At 29.3% G+C, this 20,697-nt stretch overlaps 1 protein-coding gene and 1 non-coding gene across 2 annotated transcripts in view; one reads left to right on the plus strand and one right to left on the minus strand.

Moving 5' to 3' along the window:
* Window positions 1-20,697, minus strand: part of LOC123294595 (E3 ubiquitin-protein ligase MYCBP2) — a 205,373-nt gene that overhangs the window by 15,798 nt on the left and 168,878 nt on the right. The window contains exons 28-29 of the mRNA XM_044875677.1: window positions 1,222-1,444; window positions 385-813 (exon numbers count right to left, since the gene is read on the minus strand). Coding sequence (XP_044731612.1) covers window positions 385-813; window positions 1,222-1,444 — 652 coding nt within the window. The remainder of the gene's footprint in view (window positions 1-384; window positions 814-1,221; window positions 1,445-20,697) is intronic.
* On the plus strand, window positions 1,589-1,660 carry Trnad-guc. Its single transcript has one exon. It is a non-coding gene; the product is annotated as a tRNA-Asp (tRNA).

A 20,697-nucleotide genomic window follows, 5' to 3' on the forward strand; every position in this document is an offset into this window, starting at 1 on the left:
TAAAACGAAAACAGATAGCGTTAATATGAAAAAAGAATTCTTAAAGAAGGAAAAGGTCATATAATATCAAAAATAAGGAAAATTAATATCATTTAATTAATTATGATTCATAAATGTCATAGCAAACAAAAGTGTTGTTATACATGTTTATTAATCTCATAAAAAACTGAGAGAGAAAAATTAACATTACTTGAAGGGAAACAGTTCATTTTTCGGAAAAAAAAAACAAAAACGTTTGAAGTTTGTGGATTTCTACTTAAGCAAAGTAATGTAAAAAATGGATCTTCAAAAGGTCAATGACAGTTTCCCGTAAGATTTAAGTTATTTTGAATTATATAAAGAATGAGAATGTAATTTTTCTAAGACACGTGATAAAAAACTTACCTCTTCCAATTGATATCCATCAATATCAACTAAAATTGAATAACAGCCAACTGTATTTGGTGTCCATGACGCGCTATACGTTCCATCACCATTATTACGCACTCGCATTCGTTCCGTATTACGCCCTCCAGGTTGTGGCTGTTGTTGATTTGGTGTTAATGGTATATGATGTGTATCAATATTTTCATTCAATTTATTTCCGGTTGAAAATGGAATACCGGGAGCATTTTCATCATCCAAATTAATATTTGATTCATTTGTTCCAACGACACAATCATTGTTAATTTTTTCATTATTTTGATGGATTGGTGACGATTGTTGTTGTTGAGTGGAAAGTTTTAATGGTTCTGGTTGACTAACACGACGTATTTTACGCCCTGAATTGCAATCTAGTTCCAGTTTATCAATATGCATCGCTTTTACGGTTACCTAAATTTTTATTAATCAATTAAAATTTTTTTTCATAATTTAATAACTTTCGTATAATTTTAGACTGGTATTTATCATGTCACGTAAAATGAATCGAAACCGAGCATTGGGCCAGGAAATGATTTGACCATACAATTTTATAAATGTTACAGTAAAATTTTATAGAAGAAAAAATGCTTTAAATAAAGAAAAATTTTGAAAAATATGGCCTAGAATCGAAATATATCTATGTGTTTATCAAGTCTTCGGTAGTATAGTGGTCAGTATCCCCGCCTGTCACGCGGGAGACCGGGGTTCGATTCCCCACCGGAGAGAATTTTTTTCTATTAAACGTAAATTTTTTTTTCGTTATTTGTCACTTTGAATTATTTACATAAAAATACGAAATACGATAAAAATAATTGTTACCATTAATCCAGGAACATTTACAACATCAGAATATTGATCACGTGTGACTACAGTAACAATGGCTGGCCATCCAGCACGTAAATCATCTCGAGCATATAAAACTTGACATTTTGATATATCAACTCGACTGTCAGGTTGAAGCCATAACGCTAATCTTCCACCTGAAGTTCCTGGAGCACATCGAACAAAATCTCGAAGGAATAGACGCTCGTTTGAATTTCCACTGTAAGAAAAAAGAAAATATGTTAAATTGTTTCTCGTTTGAATGTGATTACTAATTGAAATTTAGAATCATGCAAATATAATTTTAGATCAAGGATGAAGCTGTATTAAGGAAAGGTACTTGGTGATGCACATGTTTATCAAGTCTTCGGTAGTATAGTGGTCAGTATCCCCGCCTGTCACGCGGGAGACCGGGGTTCGATTCCCCGCCGGAGAGAGATATTTTTGATGCAAATTTTTTTGGTCATTTACATACAAATAAAAAATAGGATAAAAATAATTTCAACCATTAATCCAAAACGTTTAAATTTTGCCGGTACGCGTTTGTATTCGTGGACTCATTTGTATTTAAATGTGTAAGAGATTTCAATATTATCCAGAGGTCCATTTATCCATTACCCCCCACAGTGATAGAATCATGCATGGTGTTTATTCTTGATGCATGGACTTATTATACATAGAATGAATGCATCTCTTATTATCTTTCATAAAACACTGAACTAACACAAGTGGTGATATTTGATACATGAAAAATTAGACATTCAATGTAGTACTAACATAATAGTTCGGGTACCATTATGGGTTCTGTGAGCTGTTGAGATGCCTCAGTTTTATTAATATTTTTTCGAGTACCTAAGATATTAATTTAATCCGAATTGCGATAATAAAACTCGAGGCTAGAAGTTTGAAGAGCAATTTTTTTCGAATAATGTAAGCCTTTCTTGGATAAAAGAAGTTAAGTAATCACCGACTAAAAAAGCATCTGAAATTCGACAATTTCTTGTTAAAATCGTTACTATGTGGCGTAAAGAGCACTGTGGAAGAGATATAATAATTTTGGAACTCTTCCAGTTCTACACTGACTTAATATTGGTGTTTCTCAGCATATTTTTGCAAATCGTATGCCTGGATTTTTAAGGATTCCTACAACCGTGAGTCTTGTATCATGGAAAGCTCGTCAACAGCGCAATTTCCTAGAATGTTCCCATAGACCCCATGGAGTCCCGCCATCTATATCAGGTTTGCAAATAAGCAAACGAATTTAAAAAAACATTAAAATTTATTTAGTTTTCTAAATTCTGTTCTAAATATTCCTTTAAAAATTTCGATTAAATTTTTTATAGAGTTCTCTCACTCTCGATATTCATATTCAGGAGATAAAAATATATAAGTAAACACTTTTGTGTAGTAAAGGATCCCAATCTATTTTTGAAACCACTTTGGCTCCGGAACTATAAAAAGACAAGTGTTTAAAAATGGTAGTGGTAGTAAACAAAGAGAACACTTAATTATCTGGACGATTGCATATAATGAAAGAAAAAGATGCAAATAATAATAATGTGTGCTTTTCTAGCCTTTTATGAAAACAGGTTCAAAAAAAAATAGAAGGTCGTTTCATGTGGTTGATTTTTGGTTTATGTATTACGTGGAGTCGGTGCATAGTGTTTTTTTAAACACGGCATCATCGTCATGAATTAAATTCATAACCCACTCAGAGGAGATCTTCAAATTTATTCTATGTCTGTCTACTGTTTATAAAAAAAAGTCTCCAATAGATAAATGATAGACTTTATATAAATCGATGATTATTATGTTTACGACCCTCTGAGTTCCAAAAGATATTATAATTACTAAATATTTTATTGATTTAATGACTGGGAGTTTAGCGAACTCCTGTAATCCAGCTACTTGGATGTCGGATGTAGTGGATAGTATGATTAGGAGTTCTATTACAGTTGAGATCATGTTGACTAAATTTCCGCACCTAGCTTGGCATCGATATGGACACTTTGAAGGAATTCAAAGTGTGCAGGTTGTCTAAGGAAGAGCGAACCGGGCCAGAGGGGAAACCCAGCAGTCGAAAGTTCTCGTGTCTAGCAGTAGTGGGATCGCATCCGGGAGTGGCGCACTGTAACAGTCTGATCAATAGAATCAGACTTAAATCTTTTTTTTTAATTTTTATGGAAATGCATGGGAAATATCTGATTAGATACTTTTGATAATTTTCGTATTAATTTCCATTGAGAAGAAATAAATGAAATATGAAGAGATAATTTTTACGACATGATGTTGTTTTTGAGGAGTAAAGTAGTAAAAAAGAAAGAAAGATACATATTCCAAAATATAGAAAAAGATAAAATTATATTTATTTTTAAAGAAAAAATGCAAATTTTCATAAAAGTATGAATTAATCTTAATAATCAACGACAATCAAAGTTATAGAAAGGTTAAAAGATTAATCCAAAGTAAAAGTAATAAACTCCTACAAAGTAAAATGTTAAATGACTAATATTTAATCTGTCAAAATCAAAACAGAAATTTTTGAACGCCATGCCTATGGTTCAAAATATTTCAGCTCGTCTATCAAGTCTTCGGTAGTATAGTGGTCAGTATCCCCGCCTGTCACGCGGGAGACCGGGGTTCGATTTCCCGCCGGAGAGGTTACTTTTTTTATTAAACAAATAAATATTAAAAATACTTATCAAAGATTTTTACTGATAAACAAACTTGGGACTATGATGATGAAGTAGATATATGTGTTAAGGAATTTTTAAATCATTTATGTATATATGAAATTTATATAATTTTTTGTTATGATTGAAGACATGGGCATGGACATGAAGAATACCATGGACAAAAACAATTTATTCGTATTTCTAATTCAATTCAAATGGTAAAGAAATTGTTAAACAATAAAATTACTAATCGTTTCTTCAAATTTTTTTTTATAATGGTTATCTTTCAAACATAGTTTTCAAATGGAAAAAATGGTCCTTGATTTTTATCTACAAAATGTCCATTTTAGCATTAATTGTCTCCATATTGAGATACATATATATTTGATCTATTGCACTTTGTGGCCTCTTAAATAAATAAATTTTAATGACGCCGCCATTGAAATAAATACTCTTTGTTTTCTTTATAATATATTTAGTTCATGAAATTTAATAATAATAATTAACTGTAGAAGTTGAAAGTTCATTAATGACAACAATTATAAAATTATAAAAACACTTTTAATTAATTTAACATAAATAACAATTAATTAATTTATTTCCAAACGGTAAAAATTAAAAAGAAAAATTTTAAGAGGGATTTAAATAAATAACTGACTTCAAAAGTAGGCATATTTAACATTGGTCTTATTGGAAAACGGTAGATGGGTGATTTGTTTTCATAGATTTCTCCAAAACTAGTCGGTGGAAATTAAAAAAAAAAAAAAACTATTTAAATTAAAGTTTAAATCTTAATAAATAATTTAAAAAAACCTGTTGTGCCCGACTAATGAAGAATGTATGAGCACGGAAGTGGGGACACAAATTTTAAAAATATTTTTTTCAATTTTGATGGTGAATTATGATATAACTTGACATTGTAAGACGAAAAATAAGAATAAAATTTTACGATATAATTTTAAAAAAATCGAAAATTTTGTTTAACCATTTAGCTTTCGATATTTCGAAAACCAAGGCAAATATCGAAAAATTTTATGCTTATTTTTCGTTACATTCATAAACTTACAACAAAATTTATCATCAAAGTTGAAAATAGAGTACAAATAATTTCAACCCTAAGTCACAACCTAGGTTAGGTTAGGTTTGAGTGGCTGTCCTGGGGTGGGACACACTTAGACCATAGTTTCCGTTGTGATACCGAAAAAGGACTGGCCCATCCCCGGTAACTACTCCATGATCCATTTGGAGCTGTTTAAGAACAGCCGAAGAACTTTGCTGTTTAAGAACAGCCGAAGAACTTGGACTTTAGGTCGGAGAGGTCGTCAAAGAGAGGCTGGTTCAAGTAAGTCCATCTCCTTATGACAAGAGCTGGGCAGTGACAGAGAACATGAGACGTTGTCTCCTCCTCCTCTCCACTGTGACAGCTCCTGCAGTAATCGTGACACACTGCCAGGTCCAGGCGCTCAACATGCCTGCCGCCCAACCAGTGTATTATAATAGCCGCAACAACTTTGCGAACAGAGGCCCTTGGAGGTGATATAAGATCTTCGGAACGTCTGCGATTGTACTCAGACCATATCTGTCATGTAGTAAGTACCACAAGTACGTTCCTCCGTCCATCTAAGATTTCCTAAGTTTCAACCCTTTTCAATAAAAGCGTATATACTTTTAATTTTTTTTTTTTTGAACTGTTGTTTTGTTAGTAATATCAAAATTATTAAATCAAATTTTTTCTGTTACAATTTAAATAAATTGAAGAGTAATTAAATGTTAGTTGACTGGAATTAAAGTTGATTAATGTTTGATAGGGATGTTCCATCATCTATTTCAGCTGATGTTTAATTTAAATACAATAAATTTATCAATAAAAATTATTATACAGACAAAAAACTTAGTATACGGTTTGTTGTGTACATGTGTATAAGTTATTGTTAATTGTATACCAGCCAGCATACACAAACTAACACATGCATACATTATAATGTATACAATCTTTCCTTCATATAATAAAATAACAGTTAAATATCTTGTATTTTACAGTTGTATTCTCATTATTTACAGCCAATTAACCCAGAGTAAGCGATATCAGAATGAATACGCGTCAAGCTAAGCCATTCTTCCCTATCCCTGTTCACTTGACGTCAATTGTTCCCACTAACGTTTTCTTTTTGAAGTATTTCTTATTAGAATTTTAAATGACATTAAGGTAGCTCTTTCCCTACAATCTAGTATAAAGTTTATTTTTAGTACCCATTCTATACGTATATACATAGCTTTACAACTACACACCATACCACTAAGATTTTTTACTGCTAAATGTAGAGTAATCATACTTTTCGCAATATCGACATCTAAAGATTTATAGGAGATCACTTTTAGAAGAAATAGCACACAAATGCCATTTATTTCATCACTTTAAATCTTTTTTATGGAAAAACGACTCCCGCCATTTGTCATGTTTTTCCTAATGAATATTGGTTTTGAAAATTAATACTAAGAAAGTTACCTTTGTGACATAACAAAACATTCCTTTATAAGATTTATAAAACACTCCAATATAAGATTTATATGTTAAAAATGCAAACTTTAACATCTCAAATCTACAAATTTAGCAACGTAAGGGGTATAAAAAAATTTACCTGCTTATAAAGGACATTAATGAGAATGCAATATGCACGATTAAAAGATGATCCAAAGAAAACGTGAATTTTAGGTCCTTCCCGTAAGAACGTCTGTAAGCCATTGAATATGTCTTTTTAATGGGCTTACATTATTTTTAAAGTGAGATTATAATCAATACTTTCGTTTAGTTCATGATTTCCTAAATTAATTATCTAAACGAGTTCATTTGCTTCTAATTGCTCCTAATAATAATCAGTAATTAATTAAATTATTGAAATGGCAATTGACGTAATTTAAAAAGCAATATTGATTAAACATTCACACATTTATTTTCTCTTTAACTGTACATACAACATACAATAAATTATGTAGGACGATACAATTATAGCTGCAGCAGGTGAAAAGCGTAATCATCAAAGTAAAATCATATCTATAAAATACAACACCCACAGATGAAATAAGTAACTCAACTGTATATTGCAACTATAAACAAAAATATGAAGGAGAGTTGTCTAAGACGACACTTAGTTTAGGTAGGCTCACAGCAATTTTTTAAAAAGTAATAGAACTTTTTTTGGTCATAAAAAATTGGCCGGCTTAGCAATACATCTGTTTTGCAACCAGTGGCATACAAATGTAAAAAAATTTTTGTAGGTTTTAAAGTTACACAGAAACAACTCAAAACAAGGAATCATCATGATAATTGCTGTGATCGTAAAGTTGGGTTCATGTTTGAAAATATTCAAAGTGGATAGATAATTTGGTGGGGCAGGAAATGGGACAATGGTCATTGTCGTTAATTTCATCTGTTTTCGGTACTTCAACAGTAAATTAACGAAAATAAGTTAGACATACATATATTGTTTTATCTGCATATTTTGAGTTAACGTAGTTCCAGCATGGTATTTGCAGTTTCTATGTTAAAGCAATGGTACAATTTTTTTTTCGACAGAATTTAACGAAAAATTAAATTTAAGAATTTAATAATGCTTACTATTAATTCCCAAAGTTTCAGAAATTTTGACCGTTTAAAATGGGAAATAATTATGCCAACGTCCCAATTTCGATCAATTTACGTCAAAATTAATATCTCGAAAGTGAAAATTAATTTCTAAATTTTTTTTTTAGAATTTTATTGTATAAACATTTTTTTCCACTTTTTCTTCAATATATAATAATATCATAAAAAATAGTTGGAGAGACCGGACATTTTACATGCTTTAAATGGGACATGACCCTCAAAATCGCGAACTTTGTCTTTAAATATCTCGCGATCTAAACGGTCAAAAATTATGAAATTTTAGGAATTCATAAATAAAGCTATTATAAACCCGAGAAAAAAAATTCGGCCAAATCTGTCGAAAAGTGATTTCATGCTGGTACTACCTTAATTTGATTATCGCAAATATGCCGAATTTTCCCAAAAAATTAGGAATATAACAGCGAGAATTTCATTTAATCTTTTTCTACACCATTTTCACTAATTGCAATATATATCTCTTAGATTTTCATCGATGGGCCAACCATAACTAATTTATTTAAAACTAGCTTGATACCCGCCTGCTTCGTTGGGTTTATAAAGACTGGTAAAGACCATCGCAATATAGCTTCCACCTTGCCTGCTCTCACTTATTTTCCATAACACACGGAAATATTTGTTTTACACAGATAAAATATATTTACAGTTTTCAATTATTAAATGTATCATAGTCATAATTCATTGTGTATTTATTTTTACAGAAACCTTAAATTTATGATTCCAAATGATAATCATAGATGGCGCAGTTAAATTGTAGATTAAGTTTCATTTTTTTTAAAAATATATCTTTATAAATTATAGCTCATGTGTTAATGTGATGTATGAGCTAAATTATTGTAGAGTTACAATCAAATCCATTCAGTAGTTTTTCGTGAAAGCGTAACAATCAAACAAACAACCTTACTTTCATATATGGTCATAGGGATACGGAAGGGATCAGGATTTTTAAATGTCTAAAAGGATTTTTAGTTTTCTTTCTCTGTCTAATGATTTTACGGAAGAAAATTATTTTTCCCCAGATCTCTTCAGATATGTGCTTGGATTTCTTAGAAACTCTTTTTGAACGAAAGACATGGACATTAGTCAAATGTATAACCCACCTTGACAACATTCCCATACCAGTCAATCTGAGAATAGTGGGGGCATTATAGTATACATCACAGTGTGAGAGACATATGAACATACACAAGTAACAATATAATAACAACAAGTAAGTCGTTGATGTTTGTTGTGTCAAATAAAAACGGGATAACATTTAATTTAATGTAATTTTTCGTTAAAACAATCAAGTGTTGTTGCATTTTACAAACCATTAAACATTTTACAGGACATTTAAATGCTGTTAATATTGTTTTAAATAAAAAAATGTATAATATTACAAATGTAAAAATTATGCAAAATTTGATAAAAAATTCTTTTGAATATGTAAATCATTTATAGAAATGCATAAAATTTTTAACAATGGGTGATTGTGATGTGTATAAAGTGCGTAATAATGGTTCATTAATTGTTGTTTTTTATTGTTTGTGGATAATGTTATTGTTACCATCGTATACAGTATCAACAACATGGAAAAACTATCAACAACAATCAACAAAATATCAACATCATCCACAATCATTAGTATCATCTCCATCAACAAACAATCAAAATCAAGGGATATCTGTTTGTAATATGTCCGAGTGTGATTGTAAACCAATTTATACAAATTGGTATACAATACGATGTAATTTTACCGATAAACAGGTGATTTATTAATTTTTATTTTTTTAAAAGAGCTAAAGATAATATATTTTGCTTTTTGTTACTACTGTGCCCAAAAAAATAAGGTGGCATTGTATTTATTTTGAAAATTATTTATTTATTCTTCTAAATCAATTTCATACCCTTCAAAGTAATCCCCTCCCGATGCAATGCACTTATGCCAACGGATTTTCCAATCTTCGAAACACAGGTTGTAGTCACTCTCCGGGTTTGCCTTCAGTTCCGTCTTCGCTGCGGCTTGAATCTCTTCTATCGTATCAAAACGGTGTTCCCGGAGCGGTCTTTTGAGCTTGCTGATATGCCAGAAGTTGCACGGCGCCAGATCAGGTGGATACGGTGGTTGCGGAACAATATGGGTTGAGTTTTTAACGAAATGATCACGAATTATGAGTGCAGTATGGGATGGTGCAATATCGTGGTGTAAAAACCATGAATTGTCTTTCCACAATTCCGGTCTTTTTAGGTAGATAACGTTACGCAAATGACGCATAACGTTCAAATAATATTCCTTGTTGACCGTTTGGTCGGGTGGAAGGAATTCATTATGCACAACAAACGCGAGCAGTTTAAATTCAAATGTCACCTTATTTTTTGGACACAGTCCCCAGATGTAGAATCCCCAAATAAAATAGCCTAGTGAGAATTGAGGTTATAATGCACCTTGTTTCTAATTAGTTTCTCATAAACTTATTTATTTGTTGGTTCTCTGTGCGTTTCCCCTCCCTACAGTCTTGGTAGAACATTTTGACAAAGAGTCTCAATAGAATAGACAAACAATATCTCCGTAAAAAACATTCTAAAATGAAGAAAATTCCAGGAGTCGGTAACAATCATCTTTCCATAACTGAAATTAGTTTTTTCTTGTTTTGGATATTCAAATGCTACAAAAAAATAATCCTGGTACTTTAGCAATCATGCAATATCTAGTGAGAGTTTTTGCAGCGTCAAATTATTCTCATGCAAATACGAATCAGTTTACTACTCTTACTTCTAGAAAGGTTATACGAAAACAAAATTTATTTTTTATTTGTAAATAAGTAATTACTGACTAATTAATTGCCAATTTCTTCCCTAAACTTGTCTGATAAAAAAATTATTTTTTTTTACACAGGAAAGAATCATTATAAAAACTTTTAAACTAATAAAAAGGGTAACTTTAACTTTTGTGTTTATGCTTTGCTACTAAATAAGTAAATAAATTACCGAGATTCATAATACAGATGAACTTGTACAGAATGTTCAGAAAACAATGCTAAAAATGATTGAAAATAGCTGAAAGATAAAAAAAGGACCCCGCACAAGTCTTATGAGGATTTGGATTTAAATATTCTTCCTGATTTTTGATCAGGGTGGTAATATTTACAAAATTGACCAAACTTCTTCCGACCAAATTTGAGGACTCTTTAGTACACTTAAAGTCCTGAAAAGAGAAGATTCTAAATTCTCGAACAACCTCTTTATAACGAATTTTCAACTAACAAAAACTCTTTAACAAACCTCAGTTTAAATGTCGAGGTTGCACTGAATTGGGTATCTATCTGTCAAACTAATTGTATTAATGTCCTGAACACCCTGTATATTCATAATATAAGCACCTATTGGAGTATTGATTCATCTATGTTCAACAAGTTATTTCCATGGTAATTAAGAAAATATCTAAAATGATAAAAACAAATTGGTCGTTGATCTTGTAAATATATTATATAAAATATCTCCACTTGGTTCAATGTCTAGGAGTCTAGACTGTCGCTTTGTGGTTAATTCATCCCTTCGATATAATAAAAACAAAAAACTATCCTTTGGTTATTATTTATTATTTAAAAAGTCAGATGTTTATAGTTTTTTGTGTGCGGTTCAAAATATTGTACATCATTCATGTTTTACGTTTTATAGTAATCGATTTTTTTATTAAGGGTATTTGTTTGTTGGAGCTGAATATAGGAATTAACCTTATATGTTCTGAAATTAACGGTTTTTTGTCATTGTTTCAAATAGAGTGTTTATATTATTTATATTTTATATCCATTAAATAGTATAGAAAACGCAGTGAAAACAAACAATTGACTGAGTTAATTGTTGAAATACCATGTATAGACAGTGTTGATTACTCTTATCACATTACACATATAAGTACTATACATGTCACACATACATAACTGATAATCCCATATTAAATCATACTATAAAATTTGCATCTAATGTATGCCCTCGTGAGTACACAGTGATGTATACAAAAAAATGTTACAAACAGAAGTTGTTTATTTTTTTATAAGGAATTTCTTTACATTTAAACTTTTGTTCTATCTCTAACGGATTACAAGATGGGTCCTACGGATCCAAGGTCCAATTGACCTCATTTACGAACTCGACTTCACGTCCTGAGTGGGCTGTAAAAATTTCAGCTTGATATCTTTTTTCGTTTTTGATTTATCATGTTCACAGACGGACAACCGAAAATGGACTAATTAGATGATTCTATGAACACCTATACCAAAATTTTTTTGGTAGCATCAATATTTTTAAGCGTTACAAACTTGGGTCTAAACTTAATATACTATGTATATTTCATGGTATACAAATTTGAAGAGAGGTTTTCGTATTACAAAATTTATTATAGAAAAATTAAAATTAAAAATTTATTATTTGAATCTAATAATCTTATCAATTTTTCAATGATTCATTTTCGAACTGTAAATTTATTTGGAACAATAGTTAATTAAAAATTGGTAATAATCATTTTTTTTTATCATTGATTTTATTGATCAGTCATTGAACTTTAAAAATAATAATTACATATTTGCTAAATAAATAGCCTGTAGATTTCTTTTTTTATTTATTTAAAAAATAATAATTAATATCAAGTCAATATGTTAAAGAAACGAATTCTATAGTTGATTAACTTCATTTGAATAGTATTTTTTTCACTAAGTCTTACGTGGGATTTCATGAGAATAAATCACAGTCAGTGGTTAGATAAATATAAATAAATAAATGGTTTTTTGCAGGTATTAATGTAGATTCTAAAATGTACCTGCTTTTTTTCATCTTTAATCTTTCTTTATGTGTCAAAAGATAAATAATAATACAATATATTTAAATAATAGTGAAAGTTTTTGGATAGATGTCTTTCACAAGAACAAAAAATAGGGTAGAGTTCTTTCAAAGTGGAATTAGCATCCTTGGTGGATCATTCAAAGTTTTAATCTGGATATTTTATCTAAAAGAATCTTCAAGACGTATAAAAACGTAAGTTGCTGAAACAAAAATGTGCGAGTATATTTATACACACCATTTGGAGGAAGTTCCCCAACTATCGGTTTCATCACAAGTGACACGAGAAAAACCGACTTAAAAAAAAAAAAAACTTTAGAAAATAATTTAGACCGAGAAAAATTTCTGTAATAGTGTACCATTTTTGAACGCAAGGGCTAAAAACTTCAGAACTCAAAGAACTCCTCTATAGTCGACAAACTCAACTCAACTAACTCGTAATTATAACAATAATCCAGTTCTATACAATTTTCGGTCTTGTTTTTCCGGGTCTATGTTTCCGAATCTATTATTTCCGATTACTGAAGAAAATGGCTCAGCCTGGACTAAAGAAGTACACGCAACTTTCTGTATTCTGTATCAGTTTTTAAATAATGATATATCATAAGAGAGAATTTTAGAATTATTTCCAAACAATATTTGAAAATGATTATGGAACGTGAAGCTCATTCTCAAAAATAGCATCGCTTTTTCATCCAGAAGATGTTGGATCTGCTGATACTTCCAGTTTAGACAATATTTCTGCATTCGGTAACATAAGCACCAAAATACTAGCATATTAAAGATAAACTCCAGCATAAAGAAAGTAGCCACGAAGCAATTTTTACAAAACTGCTGGATTCGATATGAGTCGTGGGCGTTAAATCTACAGATGAAAAGATGATTTGATTTGCCACTAAAACCACGGCGACCGAATGATAAGTGGATCGGTGAAAAATTATTTGATAAAGCGGAATCGAAATCAAGGCAAATTAAGTTTTAAAAAAGTTAACAAGTGTTGATAATTCCGTACCACACTAAATGAAGTGTATCCATTGAAGATGATTTTTTATGTCTTTCACAAATAGCCTTATTCCATGTCCCTAGCTCCTTGGGGATAAAGAATATTCTACGGTCTATTAATACTAGTTATTCCTAAAAATCATAAGCAAGGCCATCATCTCTATAGAGTAAACTAATAATTTAATTTAATGCCAGAATGTGTACATAAAAATGTATGGTTCCTTGAACAGGTCATTTCTATTTTGAAGTTTAAGGTCAATGTAATAGCATAACAATACCAATTTTTAAAGGTTCCTTTCATTACAACAGAAAATCATATTTTACAACCAAAAAAAGTTACAGTACATGAACTAATTTTGTGTAATTATAGTTTAAATTTTTTTGTACGTTACATTGTTTACATATAATAATAAATAACAGTTCAATGAACGGTTGATTCGGGTTATAATAAATAGTAAGAACTAATAATATAACTTCACAATTGAAGTATTCTCTTCCAATGTTGTTATAGAAACCTATTTTGATTTCAGAATGATGATTCACAGTTTTTGAGACTCACAAGTTTATAATAATCATCAGCCAAAATCTATGTTTATATTTTTCTTATTTCTATATTATAATCCATAGATATACAAGATTGTATAGATTTATATAGATATAATTACATGTGAACAATATACCATATGAAATAAAAGTGAATGTACATCGGACAGCGACAATTTTATTTCAAGTATTGCGCATCTGTTAATTCAAAGTCTCAATGAAAATTTGAAAAAAAAAATTCTTTTTATGATTAAATGTCTTGTTCTTGACAAGTCTGTACCTATTACCAAAGAAAAGATTTGGAAAGTTTCAAATTTTAGAATGTCAAACTAAAATTCACCTTAAATATTAAACTTAGAGAAAAAACAAGTGAAAAGAAACAATTGACTGAGTTAGTTGTTGAAATACCATGCATAGTCAGTGTTGATTTCTTTATCACATAACACATACAAAAATGTAAAGACAGTGTTGATGCGCAAATGTTTGTTTTTTTGACGTCACGTAAATAACAAAAGATATTCACTTTTAAATAGACACGCCCACAACTGATATTCCTATATAAATACATACTATAAAGTTTGCACCTAATTAACGCCCTCGTGGGTAAACAGTGATGTTTACAAAAAAATGTTTCAAACAAAAGTTATTTATTTTTTTATTAGGAACATTTTTTACATTTAAACTTTTGATCTATCTCTAACGGTTTACAAAATGGGTCCTACGGACCCAAGACCCAATTGACCTATGATGCTCATTTACGAACTTGACCTCACTTTTTACGTGCTGAGTACGCTGTAAAAATTTCAGCTCGATATCTTTTTTCGTTTTTGAGTTATCGTGTCCACAGACGGACGGACGGACGGACGGACAACCGGAAATGGACTAATTGGGTGATTTTATGAACAGCTATGACAAAATTTTTTTCCTAGCATCATTATTTTTAAGCGTTACAAACTTGGGACTAAACTTAATATACTATGTATATTTCATATGCATGGTATAATTATTGAAGATAAATTGCAATAAATTTTGTTTTCTACAACTTTGCTTACAATTAAAATAATTTGACTAATAATAGAGTATCTCTTAAAATTGCAAACGTTAACTAACGAAACCTTATCTCATTAATGGTATGCTGAAAACTATAAACAACTTTCTTAGAAATTAATCTTTCTCTTATCACTTTGTTTTCTCTTGTCACCATTGTTATAACTTTATTGTGTGCCATAAACTTTATTATGTGTCTCTTTATCCAAGTCCGCAATGCTCACAGAGGAGGAAGCGAGACGGGTATACGACTCTTCTACCTATCTCAGTTTCTCTAATAGTAATGAGATAGATAGAACAAAAATGTTGTCTCTCTTATTTTTTGTTGTCACTGTCTTAGTCGTATTTAGGTTACAGAAGTCTGAGGGACTTCTCTAAGTCACGTTTGCCCATGCCTGCTGTGGAGTACAATCGCTGTTATATATTCGTCTATAAAAACTATTATTTCTATAGTTTACGTAAATAATCTAACATCTCGTTTTATTATTCTTGGCAATTTTATTTATTTTTAGTTCTTTTTTTGTGCTCAACAAAGGATAACAAAACAAGGAAAGGGAATATATGAATATATCGACGTATAATCGTACTCTTTTTTTTAAAAGTTAGAACAGCTGTAGTTTGATTGTGTTGTTATTACGTACATAATACATGCACATCAATACAGTTTGTTTGTATTAGTGTCTATAACATAGTGATAGGTATAATTTATAAGGGTTTCGTGAATGGATTTATGGGTTTATGGAGTAGAGAGGAAAAAAAATGTTTAAAAATAATACTAAAATTTGTTGTTAATATACCACCCTCACTTTTAAAGAAATATTAAACCGTCAAAACGTATAATCATTCTATTATTTTGTATATAATGGGATATTTTCTCTGTTTAAAATTATATAATGTATTGCTGAAGAGTAATTTATTTAACCAATTAGCGTTCTAAATTGAAATGAAAATTTATGGATCGAATGATAAGTATACTTATTTTGTAAGAGTAAAAGTAAAAATAGTGTATTAATGCATATAATGGGCGTATCGTAAAAGTATTACGAGAATACCAAATTACTCTGCGATGCATTAATGATTTTCGTTATCATAAGAATATCTAGTAATTGGAGAATAGTAGAAACAAAATATAGTGGAGACAAAAGAAAGCTCGCGAGTAGTAGAGGACCAAGGTCATATTTCCTCCTCATCAGGCTGCAACCTTTCCAGAATTGATCAGGAGACTTCAGAAATCAACTCTTGATATCATCACAAATTCGCTAGAGTTAAGAAAAAAATATTTTTTGAAAGTTTTGTTTTAAATTTAGCCAACTTAGACAGATATTTCTTTAAATTTTCAATTATAGAAAAACGGGGTATACCCACAAAAATTGACGCAGTTTGTCAATTTGAGCTTTATTAAAGATTCTCGATTTTCGTAAGAAAATGACTCTTTTTAGTTTTAATATAAGTGGAGTGAGTGAAATATCTTTTTTATTGAACAGTGTTTGCGCTTCTAAATGTGCGCCATATTTGGAAATAATGTCATATTTTTTTTGTTTCTTAAAAATTTTTGAATTTTTATCCACGAACTTGGCTGCAAAGAAATTTTGGAATTCCCAACGATTAAATTTATTATTTTTTATTGGCAATATATTTTTAAATGATTGTGCAATCTTTTGCATATAATAAATATAATGCTAAAAATAACAATTTTAAATTTAAGTAAAAGAAAATATTTTGTAACGTGATATAATCACATCAATATGAGAATTTTAAATATTTGCATTTTTATATTTATTTGTACGAAAATATGCGATATATTTTTAAAGTTTTCATTTTGTCATAGTCGATTAACTGAAATAAAGCGAATGGACTTGTCTCATGGTCCTTCTTAATGTTGAATTGTTATAAAAATCACACTAGTTGGGAGTTTTTATACCATGTCTATGAAATATACCAAGGTATACTAAGTTTAGTCCTAAGTTTGTAACGCTTAAAAATATTGATGCCATAAACAAAATTTTGGTATAGGTGGTCATAAAATAACCTAATTTGTCCATTTCCTGTTATCTGTCTGCCTATCTGTCCAAAACGAAAAGAGATATTAAGCTGAAATTTTTATAGCGTGCTAAGGACGTAAAAAGTGAGGTCGAGTTCGTAAATGAGCAACATAGGTCACTTGGGTCTTGAGTGCGTAGGACCCATCTTGTAAACCGTTATAGATAGAACAAAAGTTTAAATATAAAGAATATTCCTTATAAAAAAATAAACAACTTTTGTTTTAAACAAAAATTGTTTACAAAAAATTTTTTCTTAATCATCATTGTTTACCCGTGAGAGCGCAAAATATGCGCATTTTGTATAGTACGTATGAACGTATGATATGAGAATATCGGTTATGTATGTGTGGCATGTATATATGTGTAATGCGACAGAGTACTCTATACATGGTATTTCAACAATTAATTCAGTCAATTGTTTGTTTTTACTTGTTAATCTTAAAATATGCTAAAAATTTAGATATTAGGTCTGCATATTTATTAATAGACCGATACACTTGCGTGTCACAAATCACTTACACTTTTAGTATGAATGACCTAAATAAATCTTCAAAAAATTTATTAATGCTATTTAATGTTGAAGACAATCATACTTTGAATGCATTCCTTTGTTTAAATTAATATCTAAACTATTTAAACAAGGTATTTTAATATTCAATTTTTTTATCTTCAAAACTTATTAATGTCTTTGTTTAATTAACTATCGATGTCTCATCGCAAATAATATTTCCATGAAAGTCCAAAGTGTAATGTGTTTAAAAGTAATTCAATAAGCATTTTGAAAATCATTTAGTCATGCGGAAACGGGTGGCTTAAAAATAACTACAATAACAGGTTTAAATTGAATAATTAGCAGGCGTTCAATAAATAGCTATATAATAATAAACCATAGTAATTGATAACAATACTGATAAAATGTATGGATGTCTGTCTAATAAAACATATCCTATTCTTTTAATGGACCAGTCAGCCATACTATAGAAGATTACAGCCTCCTTATGACCGCCATATTGACTGCTTTACATTATTAGTAACTTTTTCAATGAGAGACTCACCAGGAAATATGGTGATGAAACTTTGGATTATGATTTTCGAAAGTTTGGATTGGATCGTATCTCAAAAGCGAGCCAACATTTTCTTAGTACTTATATCAATATTGGGAATATTAATGGTCAGTTAAGAAAATAGTTTAAAAGTCTCTAAAATTAATGCAAATTTGAATTTCACACCGGTTGTAAGGTAAAAGGTTGGGGCTTGGCAGAATTTAAAACTGTAACAACGAAATTCAGTTCCTTCATTCATTTGAAATTATTTTGCAAATTACTATAATTTGCCAATAACCTTCTATTTATTCAACACCTGCTGAAACCAGGTTTGAACCTGTTATTTATTTTAATATTCTAAGTTAGCGATTGTCGACTGGTAAAATGATTTTCCTAATAATTGACTATTTATTTATGTTTGACCTATATGGTAGTTTTAAACCCATAGAAAGTTTTGTTCTTTAAAATTTTATTGTGCTCAAATAAGAGTATGGTTAATTTTTCAACAGGATTTGTTCTTTATATCTTTATATAAATAATTATTTATTTATGAATCAGTTCTCAAATAAAAATATTATTAAAATAAAACAATACTTTAAAAAATTATAAATAAATATTTATTATTCATAAATGATTGTTTTATTTTCATAATGACTGTTTTTATGATAACAGGACTGGTTTAAATTTAAAAAAAGCATGTGTCGCACAATAAAACTCCGAGCTACTTGACTATATAAAATTAATTCTAGGAAAAGTTTATAAAGAAAAATTTTTCTGCGTAAACCTCAAACCTATTCAAAAAATTTTATTGTAATTAATTACTACAAAAAAATTGGAAAATACTATTGTTCGCCTAACAATGGAAAAATATTAAAAATAACAAAAATCAAAAAGAAATCTGCATTTGAACTATAGCAGATATTGGGTGCGTTTGTAACAGTAGCGGATTACCCATTAAAAGGTTAAAAAATAGTGGTGAATTTTTTTTTCGGCTAAAAATATCACAAGTGTTTTGTAAAGGTATATCATATACGACAAAGAACGACGGTAGATTCAAGAGTACTAAAAACGAATTCTTTATGGAATTAGAATTTTCTATGGTTTCCGCAGATTAAATTTGAAACGCGCCTTGCGCTGGCTAAATCCGGTGCATGTTCTAAAATTAATCCAAGCACATTGATCAGTAATGATAAATACTGCCAGAAAGTCTCGTTAACATACTGAATCTAATTTATGAACACAATTATTTTGCAAAAATGCAGTTTTACGTCCATAATCCTTTTTAAATTTAATTTCAAATGTTACTATAAGTTAAAAAATCTTTCTGTTACGGGTCAAGAAAAAAGTTCAAAATATTTAAGCTCGAAACCCCTTTCAACGCGTGCAGTATTTGTGCTACTTTCCCAATCTGCATCTCAAAAATTTCATTTCAAAATCTATTTAAGACATTCTCAAAAAAAAAAAAAAAATTAAGAATGTTTAATATTTAAGTTGAAAGTCGTCAAATAACTTTAAAACAATTTACAAGAGGCAGGTGAACTTATAAAAAAGATACACCTGACCTAAAAAATATTTGTTAAACAATAAAATGTCAAGTAATAATAACCCTATCTCGATAACCCTTCAAGTAATCATATGATTGGTAATTATAATTATACACGGTTTTTGTGTAATAAAAAATTTATGGAACGTAATTACAAAAAGTATTCCGTACCAAAACTGTAACACACTGAAAAATGGATAGTATGTTTTTTATTCGCACCGTGCATGAGTTTAATTTCAGGAGTTCCCATGGTAATGACACACTACTTTATTAATATAATATTATGGATGGATATATAAATCTATTTTCTAAAAACAATAAAGTATTATGTTAATTTACATTTAAAAAATATTATTTATGCAATTTCGTGTCTTATTTTCATATATTTCTAATGCAGAAAGTTTAATTAAATAATTTTTATTTGAAATTTATTATATCAATTACATGTAAACAATCGAAAAATAGTCATATGTTTTTATATAAAACGTGCAATTTATTGAAATTTCTTCACTTGAAATTTTTTTCGTAGCATCAATATTTTTAAGCGTTACAAACTTGGTACTTAAGTTAATATACTATGTATATTTCATATATACATGGTATAAAAGTTTTTAATATTTAGTGGTATGCATGATATTGATATAAAAATATGTTTATCTCCGATTAACATGAGTATACTACCTTAATATTTTAATTAACTAATTTTATTTATTTAAATTATTAGTAATTATATTTGTAATAAATAAAAATTTATGAAATTTGTAATATTTATTGAGAGCAGGAGCAGCTGATTATTTTATTGTTAAATTACAGTCAATAAAACCAGGAAATTATTTTTAATAACATTTTATAAACATCCATCTGTATATAAAAAATAAATATTTTTAAAGTAATAAGGGAATTCATTGAATGATTCAATATTGGAGGTATGAGTGGTAAAAATTTGATATATTCATTTATTTGTACATCTGTCAAAAATGTAAATCAATTAAAATATTTTTATTATACAAATACAGAGGAAATTATTTTTCATCTAAACATTTTATTTCAAATTGTTATACTTCTTGCAGATGGTTTCCATTATTGCATCGCACACCGGGTT

Source organism: Chrysoperla carnea, chromosome 3 (genome assembly GCF_905475395.1).
Source record: "Chrysoperla carnea chromosome 3, inChrCarn1.1, whole genome shotgun sequence".
Taxonomy (NCBI): Eukaryota; Metazoa; Arthropoda; class Insecta; order Neuroptera; family Chrysopidae; genus Chrysoperla; species Chrysoperla carnea.